Raw genomic sequence first — 21,722 nt, forward strand, 5'->3', positions numbered from 1 at the left:
AGAATTGCAGTTAAAGATGCTTAATCTTGGGTGTTTCCAACTGCTCTGTGTCATTCCACCGCTCACGGGAAAGAATAACCTGAGATCAAAAATGCCAGGATGACCCAATGGGTCTTGATGGCCTCTTGTCTCTTTTTTATCCCTTAAAGGTAAAGGTAAAGGTACCCCTGCCCGTACGGGCCAGTCTTGACAGACTCTGGGGTTGTGTGCCCATCTCACTTAAGAGGCCAGGGGCCAGCGCTGTCCTTACCAAGCATTAAATTTTGTATTTCTGATCGATCTAGCAAAGTACAGTGCCTTCTGGGAGCAAATCAATTCACAAGAGAGCAGCTGCAACTTGGCAACACAGCCATTACAATAAACCCAACAACTTTGGCACTGCCATTGCTCTGTAAGGTAATGTTAATGAAAAGCTAGGGGAGGCCAAGGCAAAGAGCCTCCTCACTCAGTAGCAAGAGACTCTCAAGAGTCCTTGAGGTTTATGGCAAACCCAATTTAAAGCTATGGGTTACATTTACAACTTCCCAGAGCTCCAGCTAGAAAATATGGGAGACCACCAGGCGCCTTTATGGATAGACACAGGAACCGATCTGGAAGTTAAAGTGTTTATTGATGTGATTCCAACTTTTTACATTCCCCACAGACCACACTAAGGAGTTTGCAGGTTAAGTAAATCTGTGCATAGTGGGAAGAGACATGGTAAGGGATGGAGGGGAAAAGAAAGGTCACAGAAAATAGAAAATAAAATAATACACCACAGGTTACCAGAACCTCCAGAATTTTAAAAAAAGCTGTGAGCATTAACACCAACTATACAAGCATTACAAAGACATGGTGGTGAACGGATCAGTGTCCGTGACGCTTCACAAATTCCCTTCCCTTCTCCATAGCTCGGACATTATCCCCTCTACCCTCCCTAACCCCACCCTTAATGGAGAGCAAAGTGGCAATAATTCATGGGCTCCCCCAAATGCCTGGGCGATTTGCCACTGTATCAGGTGTCTCCCGTTATGAAGACACCCCAGTGTTGACTCCAGCTTCCTTGGGAAGACACAACAGCCTCCCTAATCTGTAACGGTCATGATTAACCATGAAAGGAGTGGGCCTCGGTACATTAACCAAGAAGGGGTCTCTTAGAATAGTGGCTGCTAAGGGAGGCTGGCTTAGGCTGCAGGGAAAGGATTTGAAGTCGAACGTTGCAGGCTTCCAATTCTATAAGGACCAGGTTCAGAAAAGTGGACAAAGTGTGCAATCCCAATCTGCACAAACCAGGTCCCAATATTTCACTAAGGCAGAAGCATTTCCTCTCCTTACCTCTATAGGATCTAGGATTTTTGAAAACCAAGCCACACAGAAGAAGAAGACGTGCACAGGTCACTGGAATCTGAGAATTTATATAAGGTTTCCATTATTGTGATTTGCTTCCCTGGTTATTTATTTGTCTCCCAAAGACCCTAAACCCCAATATTTCGATTTTTTGGTGACTTTGGTGAAAACTTTATTTTAAAAAAGGAATACTGCTTTTATATATATATATGTATATATAAAAGCCAGAATAACCAAAGAGCCACAAATGTCTTGTTTATACAATGCGGTTGGTACATGACCTTGAATATACAAGTGGTGTATCAGAAATAAAACAACATTTCTCATTTATACAGAGAGTTTGTTATCAGACAATACGACAGCACTGGGATTTTCTCTCATTAGATTAAGTTTCTTAAAAAAAGAAAAAAAAACTACATCTCAAATATCTGCAATAGATCCATTTTCCCATTTAAGGTTTATATATCATATATTGTTATATTATCATTTCCTCACCCATTTAAAAGAATGGAATTTGCAACTCTACGGTAGTAATTAAGTCTTAAATGATCCAGGAGTTCTGAATGTAATATGAAGTCCTCTTCAAGCAAAAGTTGGTCAACAGCTGATCCAAAATACTGGACCATTTTTGGCCCTTCCTACCCTGATCCTTTGCTGGTCAGGGCTGCGGTGGTTTCAACAATTTTTAAATCTGCATCTGCTCCAAGTATTTGTAAGTTGGATTCTCGTATCCATGGTTTTGCATCTTATTCAGATGCCGCTCCTCTGGCGTGAGCATCGGGTCAACCTTCAAAGAAGAGAACCAACAGTTAGCGAGTGAAGAGGAGGTATGAAAGCATCTTGGGCTAAACACATTTGTGGGGCCTGCTCCCTGGATAGAATTTAAGGGTATTAATCTCTTAAAGCTGAGGTCTTCGTTGCAAGAGATTCAACTTCCATCATCTCCCTAAGAAAAGCAGCCTCAACTCCCGTCTGAATGCTCTTTCCCACATGCCTTGTTGCACATGATCAAGCCAAAAGCTAAAATGTCAGTGATTTCCAGTCACTGCTCTGAACCTGATGATTTGTATGTTCTGTGCACGTGTGAACTGAGAGGATAATAAAAGCTCTCTCTCTCTTTTTAAAGCTATACCTTCAGCGAACAGCTTTGAACCACATAAGGCCACTGACTGCCAAACGCTCAAATCGGCAGAGAGCAACTGCTGCCACCCCATTCCCCCACCCAGCAGGTTGATCCAGCCCCCCCTCTCTCAGAGGCGATAAATCTCAAGGCCCCTCTCACCTCTACGATCCCATGGCTGATGGTTCCATACTGCCTCTTCCTCAGCATCACCAAGCTGATGACAATGACTGTGGCTATGGCAACAGCGATCACCAGGAGACCAATGAGAGCACTGCTGCTGAAGCTGAAGTCATCACGGAGCGCGTTGTCGTTTTCCTGCACAGGAAGAAGTGATGTGGAGGGGCTGAGAGCTGGAAATGAACATGACTAAACTAGCTTGGGAGGCTTCCTTTGACCAACTGCCACAGCAAGCATGAGATGTGCCTGGTCATGGTCTTGCCCTGATCCCTCTCACTGTGATCTGGCTGGCAGGGGACACCTTGCAAAACACCTTCTCAGATATGTGACACACACATGGGACCTCTTCTGCTTACGTGTCTCCTACGTGGCCAATAACAAAACGTTTCTTCCAGGAAATCCTGGCCCACTGCTCTTTGCAACGCTCATGGCATATTCAGAACTAGAAGAGGTATACACAGTGCTACTTAACACCCAGGTCAGGGCATGAAGTCCCCTAACAGCAAGCCTGGGGTGGTGGCTATATACATACCGGCTCATCCACCAGTCCACCGACTCGCTCAGGATTGAAAATCATTTCCTTCACATCAAGGGTTTCATCAATTACCTGAAAACAGTCATGAAGGAATTTTACACAAGGAGCTAATGACAGAAAGGAGGAATACTGGGCAGGGGTGTGCATAAAAAAATCACCTTGGGTTTGCAAAAAGGAGCAGCTTCTAAACTAAACAAATAGCTAGCAAAACTCTGCCAAGTCATTACACCTGTCTCTCTGGCTTAGGTTTCATGTGCTTAGCAAAACCCCAATAGCTTCCAGGGCTAAAAAGGTAGGGCTTTTGCAAAACCAGTAAAAGAAGGCATCGAAGACCAAACCCAAGAGAAAGGAATCTGGCCCACTAACTATGGTGGCTATGCACCACATATTCAGTGTAAAGGAGGTGCACATACATACAACTGCACATACACAGGGACTCCTCCACTCAAGCAGGAATCATGGCTAATCAGGCCTCCTGTTCCCAAATAGAAGTCCCTACGTGTGTGCATTTGTGTGCATGCAGGGCTCCTTCACACTAAATATGCATGGCTGCCAGGGAAGCCCAGCAAGATGCTGGTACAGCAGCCAGCAAGACGTAGGAAGGTTCAAGTGACTATCTCTATCTATCTATCTAACTACCTACCTACCTCTCTCTTGTTAGGTTATATTTAAAGCTTTCCCTGGTGGTGGAGAATGCTTGTGATGCGACATAGATGTCAGCTGGCTACATTTTAGTAGAATAAGCCTGGTTTGCATTCCATCAACCAGATACAGTAATTTGCCTCCGAACAAGCTCCTATTTACAGTTTTCAACAAGGATGTAGACAGGAGGTGCAAACACAGAGTACATCACAGCATCAGCTCTAAACACTGCAGCCTGCTACACTTGACAGAAGATGCTGCCACTCAAAATAGCTGACAAATCTGTCGGTGGAGCCTGTGCCAGAGCACCAAAGGGTTCTGTTCCGCCTCCCACATCCATAAAGCTGTCCAGGGCGAGGATGCTAGCTCTGCTTCCCTCACACTCCTACCCTTCCGTCTCTGACACATGCGGGAAGCCTGCGGGAGCTGCAAGTCAGTAATCTGCGCCTCCCCTGCACCATATGGAATGAGTCTAGTGACTATCAAGCAAGCAGCGGGCGACATGAAAGCAAGCCACATCTCAGGCTCCGTGTTTTCTGCAAAAAAAATAAAAAAAAATAAATTACAAAAGGACGTACCACATTCTCGTCCAGCTTGTTCTTGCTGTTGATTACTTTCTCTTCTGCCCCAATCAGTCCATCCAGGTCAGCCATGCCAGATCCTGTGCAGAAGAAACAAAGGAGGAGATCAGATAATGGAATAGGCCATTTTGTCCTGTCTGTATGGCACCCAGTCTGTATGGCACACTACGATTCCTAGCTTCTCGTATATTTACATATTATTAGATCTCCTTATTATGCACTTGTTAGAAGGACACCAAAGTGTTATGCTAGCAAGACAAACAATGAGAGGGGGGGAAGGGCTGGCAAATGGGGGAAACATGATGGAAGTTTTTCCAGAAGGTTCAAGCACACACCCATTCTACAGTCAGCTAGTATGATATGGCACAAAGCAATGGGAGTCCAGGGGAGATGTCCCTAGAGGCTACTATAAATGCCCCATGAAACCAGGATGTGAGCCAGCATGCAAGAGATATTCTTGCCACAGCAAAGTCAGCACTGTCCCTTTAGAAAGCCTGCACATCAGCAACTAACTAGGGAATGAGCCTCAAAGTCATTCCAAACAGCTCACCCACTGAGCAAACTTAATGAGTTCCTGTCCTGTGTCTGGCTCAAGTCCAGAAATCAATTTCAAGGGAGGAGCAAATGAAGTTCCAAAATATCAGTCAGCCTGTTCCCAATGAAACACTGCATGTGATAATGGAGGAGGATATCAACAAGCCCACTCTGCATTTCCATTAAGACCTGAGCTTTCATACACTGATCAGGAGGAATAGCAAAAGAGACTGATGCAACAGTCAAACCACTCAAGTCACAAAGAGCATCTGATATCTGAATATTGCAAAATGTCGGCAGGCATTATGGATTTGCAGAAGGATCCAAGGTAGCCACTGGATTCCTGAGATGCTCCACATATCCAAATTTTGCTTCGTATGGTGCAAAGGTAATATAATATACACCAGTTAAACACTTCATAACTGATTGCACATCTTGCCCTACCATTTGTTGTGCTCCGGGACGAGTTCATGTATTCTGTTAGCAAGGTTCTTTGAGGGCACGTGAATGATTAATTGTGTTTTGGGGCATCTGTCACAGTGACTTTCTTTTGCTTTCACTGCCTGAAAATGCCAAATAGTGGTGCAGTCACATTTTGCCTAGAGCATGTGGGCAGGTTAGACATCGTATAGGATGCCAACACCAAAGGAAGTCTAAAAACAGCAAGCAGAAAGAGACGAAGCATTGTGGTGGGGGACTGATCCTGCACCAAGGGTGCCAAGTAAACTGACCCAACTCCCTTTGTGCCTATGAAATGAAAGCTGATCTATTCCATCTGCTGGTGACACGTTAGCTCATTTTAAAAGGCAAACACCTTCGTGGTTCAAGTACAGTAAGCCTGCAAACTTACATGGGGGTTACATTCTGGGAAGTGCACCTAAAGCCAAAGTCATGTACTGTATAGTGAAAACACATTGGATTCAATAGTGGGTGGGATTGCAAAAGTTGTTTTTCCCCCTTTCCAATTTTTGTTATTTTTAGCCATGCACATAAAGCTGAATGTAAGTTGCAGGCTCACTGTATTCTGCTCACCAGGCAGGCGTAGGACGATAGGCACACTGAGGTATGCTCAAACGAGGAAGCCAATACATGAACAAGATGCAGAACATGGCAGCTGGCAAAAGGTCATTGTCATGAAAGCCAGCACAGATGTGGCACTCGGCGTCAATGCATCTTGCCTGTAACACATCCCTGTGACTGAGGTGTGGGCAACCTGATCACTCTTGGCCTAGCCTGGGAAAGGCTACCTGTAAGAGGGGATGCAGAGACCTATGCAGGTGCTACAAAGCCAGCCTTAATTGACCGCAGCTCTTTGCCACTGTGAAGGAAACTGCTTTAGAAAAATCCATCTGGGCTAACTGTTGTGACGTACTTCACAAAGTGAATGTAAGCCATGTTAGCTTCCAAATTGATATATAAATATAGTACACAGCTATATTCGTGTCACATAATACATGTCAATTTGCAGGCATGATCAAGAAGTTTGCAGGTTTATCTGGGGGGATATGAATGGTTGGCTTTAATGTCACACCATTGATTAATATAAAATTATTTTCCAAAAACAGTATCGTTGTTGACATTTCTATCCCCTCTTTCCTCCAAGGAACTCAAAGTGGCATGCATAATTCTCCTCCCCATTTATGGCTGAGTAAGGATTTACACTGTGTGACCTTTTCAAGTGAACTACTTATGTACATTTATTTAAAGAGATGCTAAAGGATTTCAAATTACACTGTGGACATGCATGTGCCTTGTTCTGTCTCTATTGTCTATATGCATCCATTTTATATTTACATTTGCCATCTATTTCTACTGGGACCTCACCAACACCTTTAGGAACATTTTCTTGAAACTGAGAATATTAGTTTTTAAGGAAACAATGCAAATATTGAAACCAATTTATTTAAAGCTGGAGTACATGTGAGGGGATATCCATATCAGAATTTATTTTTTTATTTTTATTTTGCATAAGCACTGAATTGGTTGCAGAAAATTGGTTGCATTTAAACCAAAGTGCTTGATTTGGTTAAAGAATCCAGCTCACCTGCTCCACTAAAAGCAATCCATGACAAAGTGTCTGATTTTACTGCCTCTGCCTAAGTTGCTCAGGAAATGCCATTTCAGATTCCAATCACGCTCCAGGAAGTCCACCTTGCTCATTAAGCCTGGTAACTTCTTTTGTGTGAAAGTCAATCATTGATATTTTCTAAAGACTTTCAGCCTAACCATTCCAGGTTAGTCAACCTCAGGCCTTTATGGGCCTTTCTCTGACACTTCCAGTTCTCAGGAGCCAGCACAACAAAGGCTTCAGGCAGGGAATTCGGCAGCTAAGACAGGTACCATTAGATAGTTCTGCACCATTTAACAGCCTTAAGTGGAATAGTTGTTGGAGGAAAAGCTCTTTATATCTCACATACATCTCTGGGTAAAAAGCAGCGCTAGCTGGCAGGCACTGTGCTAAAAAACAAAACAAACAAAAAACAGAAAAGGAAGGCAGAAAGAAATGCACCACAGTTCACAGCTGCCTCAACTCAGCTGAGAATGGACTGCAAAATGTTCTGTTTCATCTTGGTTTGAGTCAGCCGTCTTGACCCAGTGAGGTGAAGCTCACTCCAGGGCAGTTATGAAGACAGAACAAATCAGTTTCAGTGGACAAGAGCTTCAATTGCATTCCGGGTTTGGAGGTGGCAATGGTCTGGATGTGGGCCAATAAATTGAGGCTGGATTCAGGTAAGACAGAGGTGTTATGTTTGCAAGGAAATGGCTTGCTCCGTACAGGGTTGCTGCCCACAAGGAGGAGCAGGTGCATAGCCTGCAAGAACTCCTCAATCCATCATTTGTTGCTGGAGGCTCGGGTGGCCTTGTTGGAGAGGAGAGTCTATTTCTAGCTCCAGCTGATACACCAGCTCCAGCTCTTTCTGCACAGGAATGACTTGGCCACTGGATTCCATGCTCTGGTGACCTGCAGATTAGACTATTACAATGCATTTTATGTGGGACTGCCCTTGAAGTTGGTCTGCAGCAGAACATCAGTGCTAGATAAGGCAGCTCTCAGAATTAGCATAACCCTTTTCCTGAAGTAGCTGCACCGGTTGCTTATTCATGTTGAAACTTGATTCAAGAAGCATGAGACTTGCTAAGATTTTCCTAGTAGCTTCAGAGTCAGTAATTATAAAACAAAGCCTGATACACTGTAGAAAAGAGTAAAGAGTGTCAGTCCTTAATACCACTATGAGGTGCTGAAATGCAAAACAGCCCACATTGAGAAGAGGCCAACTTCTAAGCAGTTGTTGCACCCTTTGTTCAAAAAGAAGCTTTTGCTACAAAGCAGGACTTGGAACATAAGTCAGTAAAAATAAACACACCAGAAGAGAAACTGAGGAAAGGATCCTGCACATGGTTCTCCAACCCCAATGAAAGAAGGCTTATGGAATTTACAGCTGTGTGCATTTTAGCAAATATGCCTTGTCCATTGGAAACACTGTGGGTCAACACGCCTTGCAAGGTATTTCATACGGAATAGCAGTGTTCTGTCTTTCTGTACAGAGTAGGACATATTTTAACCTGTAGAATTCCAAAAGATCTGCCCAACTCAAGCTTTGTCATTCCATATAATGTTTATGATGCAGAACAGATGGGAAAGGGCAATTAAAATAAAACTGATATTTCACCCAAGTAGCTCTAAAAACAAACTGATTAGCATTCACAGCACTATGCTACTACCAATGCTAGAGAACACCAAACTCTCATATCTAAAGCCAGTATTACAATGTTACCAACACTGTATGTATACCATTTACCATGATTGAAACATTAGTCAACTAATCAGAGGCAGCCAAGCTGACTCTTTCTGCACAGGGGGTGGCTACTTTAATCTCTGAAGCTTTATATCAGCAGAAGGGAGGGAGGTGGAAGTTGATGTTATGAAACTAAAAGCAAAAGCTATCAGAACACACTGGAAATGACAGAAGGCGTTTTGAGGGATCAGCTTAGAACCAACCTTTTTTCACTGGATGGTACAAATCCGGCTGAGAATCTATAGCAGGCGGGAAAACACAAGAACAAAAAAAAAATAGCAGAGAAAGGAGATTAAGAGGAGAGAAAAGAAAAAGGCTTGTGTACGATTTCTAACTCAGATCCTGGGCAACATTTAGATTAGCGATTAATAGCAAGTTCTAGCTTCTTTTGTTTTATTCCAACTTTTGAACACCAGAAAGCAAGCAACAGGTGCAATGAAACTGAGCTTGGGCTAAGGGCCCTATGAAAGAAAATGGGAATTAATTCCCAGCCAAGCTTCAAAATAAAATAAGCATCCGGGGAAGAAAGCAAAGCTAGATCATTATTGCACTGTCATGTGCTCAAATTAAAATCAGAATACTAAACTTAAAAAGGAATATAGAATTGGAGGCGCCTCAACATGACAACGTCTGACACAATTAGAAACCAGTTGCCTACTTGTTCTTTTGTCAGAAGCTACTTTTAAAGCAGCTCTGGCAAGAAAAATATCCAGAATAAAAGTGAGGACAAGTATGTTAACCTGGGTAGCTGATCTATGGCGTCAGCTGAGGCCAGATACAGCAGCACTTTCACAATTCTACATACCTTCATTTTCCAGTGAGGCTGGGAAAGTTTTCACCTGGAATGGACGGAAGGGCTTGCCATCAAAAAGGGGAGACTCATCACTCTCTTCGGAGCTCACATGGACGTCCACAGGGGATTCGGAGATGGAAGATGTAAACTGGTCCATGTCAGCCCGCTGTTCTTGAAGGAGCTCATCTGTAAGCAGTAGTTGCTCAGTTAGTTAGAAAGTGTTGTCCTATGAAGATGTTTCCAAGAAACTCAACACAACCTCTTGGATTCGAGTCAGGAGTATTTCATTCATCTATGGAGGAAATAATTTGCTAGATACTCAGGGTGGAACTTTTCACAAGTATATACTTGGTTTGTACTGCTATTTTGTTGTTGTTGTTGATCTCAGGTGCCAAAATGCTTTGGTGCTTTTGGCAAACTAGCTTAGGGATCGTAAAAAGAGGTCAAAGGTACTAACCAATCTCACTTTGGATTTCTTCTGCCACATAAGGTACCTTGTAGAGCAGGGACAGACTTTGGTTCATTCTCTCTTCAATCACATGGAGATGCGTCATGACCTACCAAGAGAGAGGGCAGAGTTCACAAAGAGTATCAATTCTATTTTTACTTAAACAAGTAAGTCTGCTCTAGAGATAAAGAGTTTTAGAATCCTCACATTTGCTGCCACTGGCTACTAGCCATGATGGCTATATTCCACCTCCACTGTCAGAGGCAGCTTCTGGGATTCACAAGCGGGGAGAGTGCTTTTGTACTCAAATTCTGCATTTGGGCTCTCCAGAAGTATCTGGTTTACTGTATTCTGCATAGTAGATATTTTAGTTTACTGTATTCTGCTGGACTAGGTAGGCCTTTGTCCTGATCCAGGAGGGCTGTTCTTAATCTTTACATAGAAAGATACAATCTAAGCTAGTGTTCATCACCACATGCTGTGACTGAGGAACCCATAAGATAACTATGCGCTGTGCAAAGCAATGATATCACCTGTAGGTCACCTTAACTGGGCAACCCAGGCATTGGGTTTCACCCTAATATAGGATGTAAGAAAACTTTTGTTGTTGTTGCTAAAGCAATGGTGAGGAAAAGGAGAACAATAACAGGTTCTCTACAGTGAGAAAAGACCCAGTTTCCCTGCAATTTAAGCCATAACCCTGAGAACCTCAGAAGTTTGTCCAGTTGGGTGCCTGGCAAAGGAAGACTCCTTCCAGACCCAGCAATAATTTCTATTATGTAGCAGAAGAAAAATCTGCATGAATCTATGTATAGCTCTATATAGATCTGAAGGGTCACGCTTATGCTTCCAATACAACTAGCATAAAATAATGTTCCCCCCATGGTACATTACCCTAAGCAACAACTTTCTCAGGAGAGGTTACGTAGTTTAACAGCACTTTGTTCAAAGCAGAGGCAGTAACATTCTCTTACAATGCTGGCCTTTGTTCAGGGAGGCTTGCCTGGACAAAATGGCCGGGTGTGGTTTCATATCGACAACCCAGGTTCCTGTTTCTGTACACAAGCACAACCTTTCCCACTGGCTTCTTGAATTTATGGCTACCATGTATTTGACCTGCAGAGGGTGCTGCACATTAATGGATTCTACGGAGCTGATATGGAATGCATTAATATGGATAACCAAGCTGGAACACTAATGAACTGCTTCTTATGGTCTGAAGTGTATCTGACTTTTAAAGAGAAGAAGGAAAGCAATTTAATTTTCCACGTGGCAGTCTGTCAATCTCCTGGATCGATCGAGGAGCTTGATGTGAATCCAAAATGTAAGGAATCGAAAGGGATCACCCATGTCTCTTGCATGTCAATTGGTCAACGACACAGCCTGCCCATCGTGGCCTAAGCATTTAGTTTACAAGCAGGGACACTGCTCAATCAAGTGAGATGGCTGTGTGAAGACAGGACTCCATCCCCTGGGAAGACAAGTCTGCATGACAGAAAAGGTATCCGAGTAGGATGGGCCAAAACTAAAGAATAGGGAAACATTTGTCAATCAAATGACTAAAGGGGAAACATTCAGAAAACTCCCCAGCACTGGAGAGTACAAATGTGAATACACTTAGGTCTACAGAATGGATTTCAGATTTACCAAACTAAGCAATCTAAGCAAATGGGAAAGCATTTTCCACTGCTGCTGAGTGAAATTGGGTTCATGCTCCAGTCCTGCTTCTCAAGCAGACAATGTAAGTTACTGAATTCAACGCAAAATAACCACTTATCACTTTTGGCAGTTCTTTTCTTTGAAAGAACATCACTTGGCAGAGCTCAGAAGCAGCGCTGTCTAGCAGGAAGGCAACCATCTTACAGAAAACTGGCTTCCAGCTCTGCTAGTGACCTTGTTTGACCTTGGCAAGGCCTTCTAATGCTTTCCCTTTTTTCCTTCTCACCCTCTCAGTCACAAAGACGACAATCCTGGCTATGAAACAAAATTTAAAACAGGAACGCAAAATTGCTCAGAGAGGTAGCTTGGTGGATAATGCATGAGAGAGGTGTTACAATTTCCTTTTTCTATATTGAAAAGAATGAGGAAAATTTGCTCCTCAAAAATGAAGCCTTGGGTAAGTGATCAAATGCTTCTATGCTTTGCCTCAAGACTCAAGCTATACTTCTGCTAAGAAGGGGAGAAGGTTTTGGCAAGTAGTAAAAGCAAAAGATGCATGAGAAATCCAAGAAAGTGATTACAGTCAACAAGCCGGCAGGACAAGCACATAGTCAGTATGGGCACAACAAAATAAATGATGCATCAGGGATGGGTGCTGTCAGTTCAAGAAGTGGCCATGTTTCATCTATGCTCCAGCTGGCACCCAAAAGTAACCCACCCCAGCTGTGTAACTCTGGTTAATGTAAATAGGCACTATTTTTGTTTAACAGGCACATCCCAGGTTAATACCAAAAATGCACAGAAGGACTATGGTTCACTGTGATGTCCAAACCAGCTCAAAGTCTGCACATTGAGGCAGAAGAGATAAACTGCAACACCCATCTAGGAGTGGGTCTTAAAACATGGGACAAAATGTTTCCCAGGGATTACTCTGTACCTGCGATTTCATCTGCGCTGCCTTTTCTGGATCAACAGCCAAAACGTGCTGGTAATGGCGGATCGTGTGCAGGCGGTCTTTGTTCTCTGCCCGGACGTAACGCTTCAGGGCTTGCAGGATACGGTGAGGCTGTAGAAGTTAAACCAAACTGATGAGCCAATAGAGAATGGAAGATAGTCCAGTGATTTCAACTGTGCCCCTTAAGGTCCATCTGCTTTATATGAAAAGCAAGCCAAAGCACACTTAAAATATTGTGATATAGTGAGGACAAGACACATGAGCTGCTGCTGCACCACAGGCAAGAAGCTGGAGCTAGGCCAGGCAAGACATAACTGGACAGGATTCAGATTTATAGGAAAATTCAGCAGCCATTATACTAATGCTATACACCCAGAATGCCTACCTTACAGCTGCTCAATCAATTATTGCCTCTCTTCCCACCCACCCACCCTTTTCTTCCACTAGCTGTCAATGTTTGCACTTCTTCCAGACACTCCTGGCCTTCCCTTTAATGCATGTACTTGAAACATCCCAAGGGGAACGTACCCGCGGAGAATCAGTCTGCAGAGCAACTAGGTAATTTTCCAGGGCAATGCGACGGCGGTCATCCAGCATGGCTTCCACACGAGCGAGATGAGTCTCCACCAGCTGCTGCTTCTCACTGGCTGCTTCCTTCTCTAGAGATTTAGCCATTGCCTGGAATCGCTGCAGAAGGAAAATGGTACAGTTAACAGGTGGCAAAGAGATTAATTACTGCTATTCTGATTAGCTACTTTCAGATGCATTTAGTCAGACAGCACCTAAAAGACGCCTGGGAGACAGATTTGGCATCTATATCATGGTAGGTGTATTCTGCAGGTGGAGTAGCAGTCTTTGCAACTTAGTCCAAAACTGGTTTGGAGCAGAAAATGCAAAAAACTTTGCAGTCAGTGGATAATCTAACACTGCAGTCACTCTCAGGATACAGAGTTGAATAACTATTTTAGTACTGGTGACCATTTGCCTATTTAGTGACAGCAAACAGGTTGAGGGCTTGCCAAAAGCCTGCCAATGGCTCAATTCAAATGTAGTCCGAAGCCAAACCATGGCTTAGTGTGAATGTACAGCCTCTCAGAGAGGAGGTAGTGGTCACAACATTGGAGAAGCAGAACAGCCACTTTCTCCTCTCCAGGAACCCATGCATTTCTGCTAAGGCGCTGTTTTCAAGACCCTGTCTCTACCAGCTGGTAAGGAGAAGAAAGATGGGGGAGGCCAGAAAATCCATCCGAATATAACTACCTGGCAGCCCTGCTAACCTTGAGGTCCATATTTTGTTAAATTGGAAATATTAATTTGTGTTGCTGTAAGTTTTTGTTTGTTTGCCTTATAATTGAATTGTTTAGTTGCTTATGTGTCCTCTTTATATGATTTTGTAATTTTTGTATACTGTTTCTCTCTGTTCATTTTTATTCTCTGCTCTGGGATTGAAAACACTGAATGAAGAGTGGGCCATAAATACTGTAAATAAATAATGTCTGAACTGAGGGTCCAGTGCCTTAACTACTTCCTAAGGTTCCAAACCTCAACCTTACAATCCTCCAGGATGAAGTGACTGAGCAGTTTAATTTTAGAAGAATAGGAGGCTGGTGGTTTTTTGCTAGTAGCTTGTATGAAACTTTGCATTTTTTGCTACTAGCTTGTATGAAACTTTGCATTTTTATAAGGCTAAATTAGAAAAAATGGCATTTTGTGATTTTCTGCCATGAAGAGAAAACAAATTCGCTTATGCCACTGCAAACCAATTTAAAGGCAATAAAGGCAAACACAATTTTAAAAAGATAATAGAAGAAAATCAATTTGGAATTGTTCATTTGCAAACCATTCTGTTCTCTACATGTTTCTCGGCTGGTATGAACCAACTTCCAGAACACAACCAACGAAAAGCCACAGCAGATTTTATTCTCAAAACTATTTTACCAGGAAGGTGGTTTCCTCATCCTCATGGGTTTTCACCAGTTTTGAACAAATAAGATCTGTGGGTTCTTCAAATGGGCCACATCTGAGCACTCTCAGCTGAAGCAAACATGGCTGGTTTTCTACAGTTCTATTTTCACAAGCCACCAACATGCTCAGTGGTTGATTTCATCTTCTCCTACCATCCAGAAGAGCAGTGGGTACTAAGGAGCACTGAATCCAAGAACGGAAAAATAACCCCATGAATGAGAAATGAGACATCCCTAGGTCAACAGCTAGATGGCAAAAACAGTTTAAGTTAGTGGTCTTATTCTGACTGTTGGGAAACTGTAAAAGCCACCCATCCATTCATGCTCTAGGAGAGAACAACCAACTTCACTCTGATAGTTTACCTGCATGAGAGTTTGCCTCTCGGCCTTCGGGAGATTCTTGGCCTGGCGCTCTGCTTCTTCCCATTCCTTCTTCACCTAAACAGGTCAGAAAGAGACACAAATCTGGTCCGTGAGGACAAGCGTGACTGATCCACATGTAACACACCAAGTTCATTTAGGTTATTTAATACACCACTCAATACAATTTCCACAGCTGTTTCCAATATAAACATATATTTAAAAAAAAAAAATACCAAAAACTATTTGTTAAAGGTTTAACAGAAAGCTGCAGAGAAAAATTCCTGTTGTGGAAAGACAATTCTAATTTAGGCTCTCAAGGGAGCAATTTGGCTTGGAGGGTTTATTGCTTTTACTATCCAAAAAGATAACTTAAAAAAAAAAATACTTGGCCCAACTAAAAAGCAAAAGCCTGAAGTCGATGGCTTGGAGACAGCTGGCTAGCCACAATGAGGTTGCAGAGTTGAATTTGTAGAACAAGGGCAGCCCTGCTACAGTTTAAGAGGAGGCTCACCCGATCCATGCGGTTATGATGTCGAACCTCTAGCTGTTCCTTTGCTTTCTGGAAACGGGCATGCTCATTGTCGTCGGCTGGTGTTTCAAAGTAGACATCCACATCATCAGTAGGCACAGGAGTAGGAGGAACTAGGGAGATGACAGAAGACAGAACCTGTTGTGTCAATGGTCCTGGATCAGTCAGCTGCTGCTGTAACTAAGGGTGCCAGGGCAGGGGAACATGCTGCCAGTGGTTCCCCTCTCAGAAACAGATTTTAACAAACCCTTCCAGAACTCCTTTCTTGCTTCTATCAATTGCCAATTTTCTACAGCACCTCACACTGTATTATGGGAAGACAAGTAACATACTGGGATATCTCTAAAACCACCCCATTCTCCAACAGTGGGCATGGATTATGCAGGATCAGTAACCAAACCATTGCTTAGAATGCTGCTTTTAATCTCGCAAGAGGTTTATGCAAGGCTGCATACATTTGTTGCTCAGTGAAACTACCCACAGATCGTTAGTGCAGAAATGTCCAGATTTTTCAGATATTCAGTCCCCAAGGAGAGATTTACACACTTCAAACTTCATTTACCCCGAAAAGCTTTATCAGGTGATATGGCATCTCTCTCTCTCTCTCTCTCTCTAACACACACACACACACACACACACACACACACAGAGAGAGAGAGAGAGAGAGAGAGAGAGAGAGAGAGAGATACAGCACAAAAAGGCACAGTAAAAACATTGACTTGTGCAGCAAATTGGACAGCTTCCCAAAGTGGAAAGGATGAGACTAGACCATATTTGTGCCATTAGGACTTTCCTAACAGTTGTTCATGCTACAGTACAGTGGTACCTCGGGATGCGAACGGGATCCGTTCCGGAGCCCCATTCGCATCCCGAAGCGAACGTAACCCGTCTCCGTGTGTCCGCGCGGGTCACGTTTCGGCGCTTCTGCGCATGATGTCATTTTGACGGTCTGCGCATGTGTGCGTAGCGAAACCTGGAAGTAACGCGCTCCATTACTTCCGGGTCGCCGCGGAGCCCAACCCGAATTTGCCTAACCTGAAGCGTATTCATCCCGAGGTATAACTATATTATCTTTAAGTGACAGGTTGTTGTTTATGCCTTTTCCAGCTTATCGCTGGGGCATGGTCTGCATCCTGACCCATTCTGAAGCAAAGAGCAATTAGTGCTAGGAATCATCAAACCATCTAGGACCAGGATATCTGAAGGACTGCTGTCTCTCATATAAACTTGCTCCTGTGCATAGATCAATAGTTCTGCTCCTGGAACCCATGCTATCTGAACCAATACTGTGACCAGGGACAGGACTTTTTCCTGTTGTCGCAACCAATGCTTGCATTCCAGAGTTTGAATTCCGATATCCCCCCCCACCCAGATGACAAACAGAATTATATCTACTTGGGCTTCTATCTTCTTCCTCCAGAAGCATTTTAAAAATATTGTTCTTGTTCAATTATTTGGTTAGCTACCTTGCATACATTTGGTAAAAAATGGGGTACTAATGTTTTAAGGAAATAAAAATATACTTTAAGTAAATGAGAGCCATCACTCAATATCTATGCAAGAATGAGTTCATCACAAATCCTGATCACCTGGATCAATCCATTTTGAAGTCAATAAATCTCATATCAAATTGAACTGCTTTCAGGCAGAAAGATTTTGTTCACAGAACTGCACATTTCATCCAATACCTTGTATAAAGCCCTGAGCGGGAGTCGCAACACGGCACTTGAACCCACAACATTTTTAGTTCAACATGGTAAGCATTAAGTGAAACAGTGGCAAGACAGCACACATTGCACATGTAAAAAGGCATTCTCTCTCTCTGCAGATGGAAGCCAAGACTGGATGTGTCGCATACTGTTTAGTGTTTCTGAATCAGGCTTTGATATGGAGGCTCCAATTTCCACCCCCAAATCCTTCTCGGATGGGATGAACTTTTGTCCAAAAAGCTCCTGACATCCGCATCTTTTATTCCACCACTTCAATCAGATCAACCTAATCAAAAGCATTTGCATGGAACCCATTTTGTAAACAGGATTACTGCTGTATAGACAGACTGCCAAGCCCTAGAAAGCACAAAAAAGCCTTTCAAAAGGCCTCTGCAACAGCCAAAAAGGAAAGTGCTGGAATTTAACAATAACTTAATTTTGGGGGGGATATTTTATTGTGAGAGCAGGCAAAAGCCTCAAGCTATCAAACAGAGTCATCAAGCTGTAGCTCATATTTCTAATGGTGCAGAAAATGAAGCAGTTATCTTCCATTCAAAAAAAGGGTGGGGGGAGAGGGAGAGTACCAGTGTGTATCTCATACCAGTAGCTACATATGGAGGAAATGTTTGAAAGGATGCAGGATTCCATGGGAAGGGAGTAAGAAAGGAGGTCAGCTGAGGTGAACAAGGGCAGCAGTTTTAAGAAACAAAAATGTTCAATTCCAACTGCAAAAAGTAGAAAGGGATCAATTGAGCCTTCATTGACCTTGCAAAGGTGAGATGCGTTTAGAGAAGCAGACCAGTGTGTGAAGGGGAAGCCAGTCTTCCCAAGCTGCAGAAACATAAGCTGGACCTAAAACCTAAAGCAGCACAGACAATAAAGACTACTGCAGGACAGACAGCATTTCAGCAGACACCAGGATTCATAGAACAAGGCTACACACAGCTCTTTCCTTGACCTGGTCAAGGATGAGAAGACAGACAGGACAACAGCTTGCTGCAAGAGGGCAGGTGGGAGGCAGGACTTACTCATCTTTTTACACACAGCCATACAATAGTCCTCTGACTCAAAATTGTTCCTGTTTCCTCCGCAGCCTCCATATATAAAGCGAATGCACTTTTTCTTGTACATGTCGAAGTACCAACGAGGCATCACAGACCGGCAGGGACCTGTCATCGCCTCCTGGGAGCAGACAGCTGTGTGGGAGATGGTTAAAGCATCAGCTGGTGACAAGCACAGCTTAGCTAAGCTATTACAACAGCAGCGATGGCTCTAGGTTAGTCTTAGCTGAAGAACTGACATTTGCCTGGGGTGCTACAGATCCATTATCCACAAGCTTCCAGTTTTCCCATCACTGAAAAGAAAAATCTGTTTACCAGGGCCAAAAGTAGGCCCAGTGATGATAACGCTATCCCACTCAACTTCATCTGTGCCACTTCCACAAAGGGGAAGTAGGAAGAAAAAAATATTTTGCAGCACAGAAACATCTAGGCCACATTGCACCATGCAAACAACTGTCCCAAAGCTTCCATTCAGTTCATGCAAAAGACGTTCTGTGGTTAGCAACCAGGTTAGGCAGGTTATGTGGCAAAATGTTTTATTCTTCCTGCTTCCCAGAAAGGATAATTTCGGCGGACGAGGAATTTCCTTTGCTGCCTCAGTTCCTTCAGCTTAGCCTTTCCCTTTCTCAACCATAGCTAATGCTTTGTGTCTGCTACCTTTCAGCACCTTTCTAGGTAAATTGTGCAACTTGGAAAACTGTCTGAAGAATCCACAAATACTGCTTTGAGCATATGAAATGATCATCTACTGTGGAAAATAAGCCCATAACTTCATTTGGGGGGGGTGTCCTAAATGGCCATGTCACACTGGTTAAAAGTCTAGAACATTGTAATAAAAAGACCTTCAATATGGTAGCTTCAACCACTCCCACCACCAGGGGATCAAGGGACCTCAGGAGAGTGGAATCATTCATGTCTTATTGGGTTAGAAGTTCCTAAAAGCTGAGGCTCTGCCCTAGTTCTCACTTATGGCGATAAACCTGGAACGCACAGGGTAAATTTAGGAGAGGAGTGTGAATTTGAGACCATTTCTTTCAAGCATTGAAATACATCCACATAATATGGATGGCATTCTGTATTTCAACATATTTGAATGGAAGCATAGAAACAATTTGACTATTAATGCTACGCACATGGAAGAAAGTTACTTTTGGATTTAAAGCCTACTTTCTGATAATGTTATAAATTTAAGATTGAAAATTTGCTCTTCTACATAGCAAAAGTGTATTTGTCATAAAGTGTATTTTGTCATCTGAGGAACAATTACAGAAGGCAGAAGCAAGGAGGCTAAAGCATTTCATCATTCCTCAAGAGCATTTCCTACTGCATGGCTTCCTTTCGGCTATATATTTGCACCATGTTGAGAAGTCCAAAATTTGGAACTGACATACATCAGTCACAAAAACTGGTGCACTTTAATCCCATTTGCTTCACATTAGAGAGGCTTTAGGAGACTCTGGCTAACTAACAGCTGTTTGAGTCAGAAAAATTATGTGTGTGCGTGTATGTTTATTTTCCCCAAACCCTGCCCCCCCAACCACCAAAAAAAGTCTGACTACTCAATTGTGGTTTTCAGGTTGTTGTTCTTTGAGAAAGAGTGCTTACTTGGTGCAATTTGAAATCTTGAAGGTATCATACTGAAGGGGAAAAGCGTAACCAGCTAGGAAAGCATGCAGATCCCAGGTGGCCCTTCCACACGTACTAAGCTTTACTTCCAGCAAGTGAAATCATGGTATTATGAAAGCTTACGAAAGAGTTTGTATCTGCAAGGTTACAGGAGTTGCTGGCATCTGTTTGACAATCTGAATTTATCTACATTTTATGCCGATACCGTTAACTGGCCTGCTGTAAATGTCACTATAAGAGCATGTAGCCAAAAGCAGAACTGCTTATACTAAGCTTGCCCCACTTTGGGATAGATGGGCTGACTGATGGATAAACTGTAGCATACATAGAAATGTATAAATGACAAACCATTTGATCATTTTTGATAGCATTCTTCCTAGTTTTTCTATGAAGGAGAAAATCTGAATAACTTTTCACCCAAGTAACCCATATTTTAAAAACAACAATGTTTTGATTTGCAATGTTTTCAAAAATTAGATAGCAGAAAGCTATTTCAAGGTAGTCCCAAGAGAGAGTGCCAGAGGTAAGAGTTGCCAGTGATACACTTGGCAAGTAGGCACTGTATGTCCCACAATTTGGGGGAAGGAAAAGACTAGTCTCTAATGAATGGCATACAAGCTCTTCTCCACTGACCTATTTGGCAATTAAAACATCCAAATAGGAAAAAGGCTACTAGACTAGAAGTGGAACATTCAACATATGGATTGGCAAGATCAATTTGACAGCTACTGGAATAAAGAAGAGCTGAGTGAGCTGCAATGTGGCTGTTTACCTTTCACATCACTCATTATTTCCTTCTCAGCAAGCGATTTCTCATTGCTTGGTTCTGTCGGAGGCTCCTCATTGTAATCTTTATAGCCATCATAATAGTAATCCCGATCTACCACCACTTCTTCCTCATCTTCTTCCTGTTCCTCCTCTTCATCATCCATTGTTGCTATTGCCGCTGTGAACTCTTCTGTATTTGCCTCGGTGGGGAACTCACTAAAAAAGATACATACAATTAGAATGCAAACCAACTGCTGTTTGCAGGCATGAATGTGCAGCGATTTGGCTTTGGGTCTCCTCACCTCAACTTTAAAAGAATTGGAAGAAAAGAATGGATGCACAACCAACTTCGGTTCTGGAAACTACCCTATTGCATCTACACAAGCTATTGTAGCAGTGGCTCTAAGATGGGCTCTTAAGTTTTATTATATGGATCTATTTCCAAAGACTCACAGAACCTCAGTAGTCCATGACCTTCAACCTGCCCACCCACACTTACGAGACCCAGGAGGAGGCAGGGGGAGAAGCAAAGAGAGAGGAGCACAGAATTTCAAAACATTGAGCTCAACAAAAATAAAACCCATTTCTTGAACCAGGCAAGACACCCCATGCAGCAATGCTAATGATCTATGGATCGTAAGAAGCTAGCATGATTCCACCCCATGTTTATGCTCTTAAGGTGGCCCTAATGTCTCCCAATGATCCTCACAAAGCTTTTCTCTGCCCAACCATTGGGAAGAAAACATTGCAATAAAATGCGAAAAGAGCTTGTAACAATTACCTTTTGTAACTGTCATAGTCTTCATCCTCCTCCTCCTCTTCCTCCTCCTCCTCTTCTTCCTCCTCCTTGGAAAGAGCTTCATCAACAATTTTGGCCTGAGGGCAGCACACATACTCTGTGCCATGGAACTGGTCTACTCCGCAAGGAAGCAGCATGCCATAGCTGTGCAGGATCATCCCCTCAGTCAAACAGGCCTGGAGTAAGTATTAAAAGCAGTGGGTCAGAACAGAATCTCTTGACTGTTTTAATGCGTGGACCTCTTACAACACTCCCCCCCCACACACACACACACACTGTTAAAGGATGACATACAGATTTTGTATAGCATTGCATCTTAGCCTAGGTTGCAAA

General features: G+C 43.0%; 1 protein-coding gene across 6 annotated transcripts in view; it reads right to left on the reverse strand.

Moving 5' to 3' along the window:
* Positions 1 to 591: 591 nt before the first annotated feature.
* The window catches only part of APLP2 (amyloid beta precursor like protein 2), a 55,466-nt gene continuing 34,335 nt past the window's right edge, over positions 592 to 21,722 (reverse strand). The window contains exons 5-18 of one of the 6 annotated variants that reach the window (XM_079954516.1): positions 21,372 to 21,565; positions 20,595 to 20,806; positions 18,164 to 18,331; positions 15,409 to 15,539; positions 14,898 to 14,972; positions 13,099 to 13,257; positions 12,553 to 12,681; positions 9,966 to 10,065; positions 9,521 to 9,694; positions 8,919 to 8,954; positions 4,382 to 4,464; positions 3,159 to 3,233; positions 2,609 to 2,764; positions 592 to 2,113 (exon numbers count right to left, since the gene is read on the reverse strand). In XM_079954516.1, coding sequence (XP_079810642.1) covers positions 2,012 to 2,113; positions 2,609 to 2,764; positions 3,159 to 3,233; positions 4,382 to 4,464; positions 8,919 to 8,954; positions 9,521 to 9,694; positions 9,966 to 10,065; positions 12,553 to 12,681; positions 13,099 to 13,257; positions 14,898 to 14,972; positions 15,409 to 15,539; positions 18,164 to 18,331; positions 20,595 to 20,806; positions 21,372 to 21,565 — 1,794 coding nt within the window. In that variant the 3' untranslated portion in view covers positions 592 to 2,011. The remainder of the gene's footprint in view (positions 2,114 to 2,608; positions 2,765 to 3,158; positions 3,234 to 4,381; positions 4,465 to 8,918; positions 8,955 to 9,520; positions 9,695 to 9,965; positions 10,066 to 12,552; positions 12,682 to 13,098; positions 13,258 to 14,897; positions 14,973 to 15,408; positions 15,540 to 18,163; positions 18,332 to 20,594; positions 20,807 to 21,371; positions 21,566 to 21,722) is intronic. The other 5 variants (XM_079954520.1, XM_079954517.1, XM_079954518.1 and 2 more) reach the window with 5 other exon arrangements.

Source organism: Podarcis cretensis, assembly GCF_951804945.1.
Source record: "Podarcis cretensis genome assembly, chromosome: 15".
In the NCBI taxonomy this organism is placed as follows: domain Eukaryota; kingdom Metazoa; phylum Chordata; class Lepidosauria; order Squamata; family Lacertidae; genus Podarcis; species Podarcis cretensis.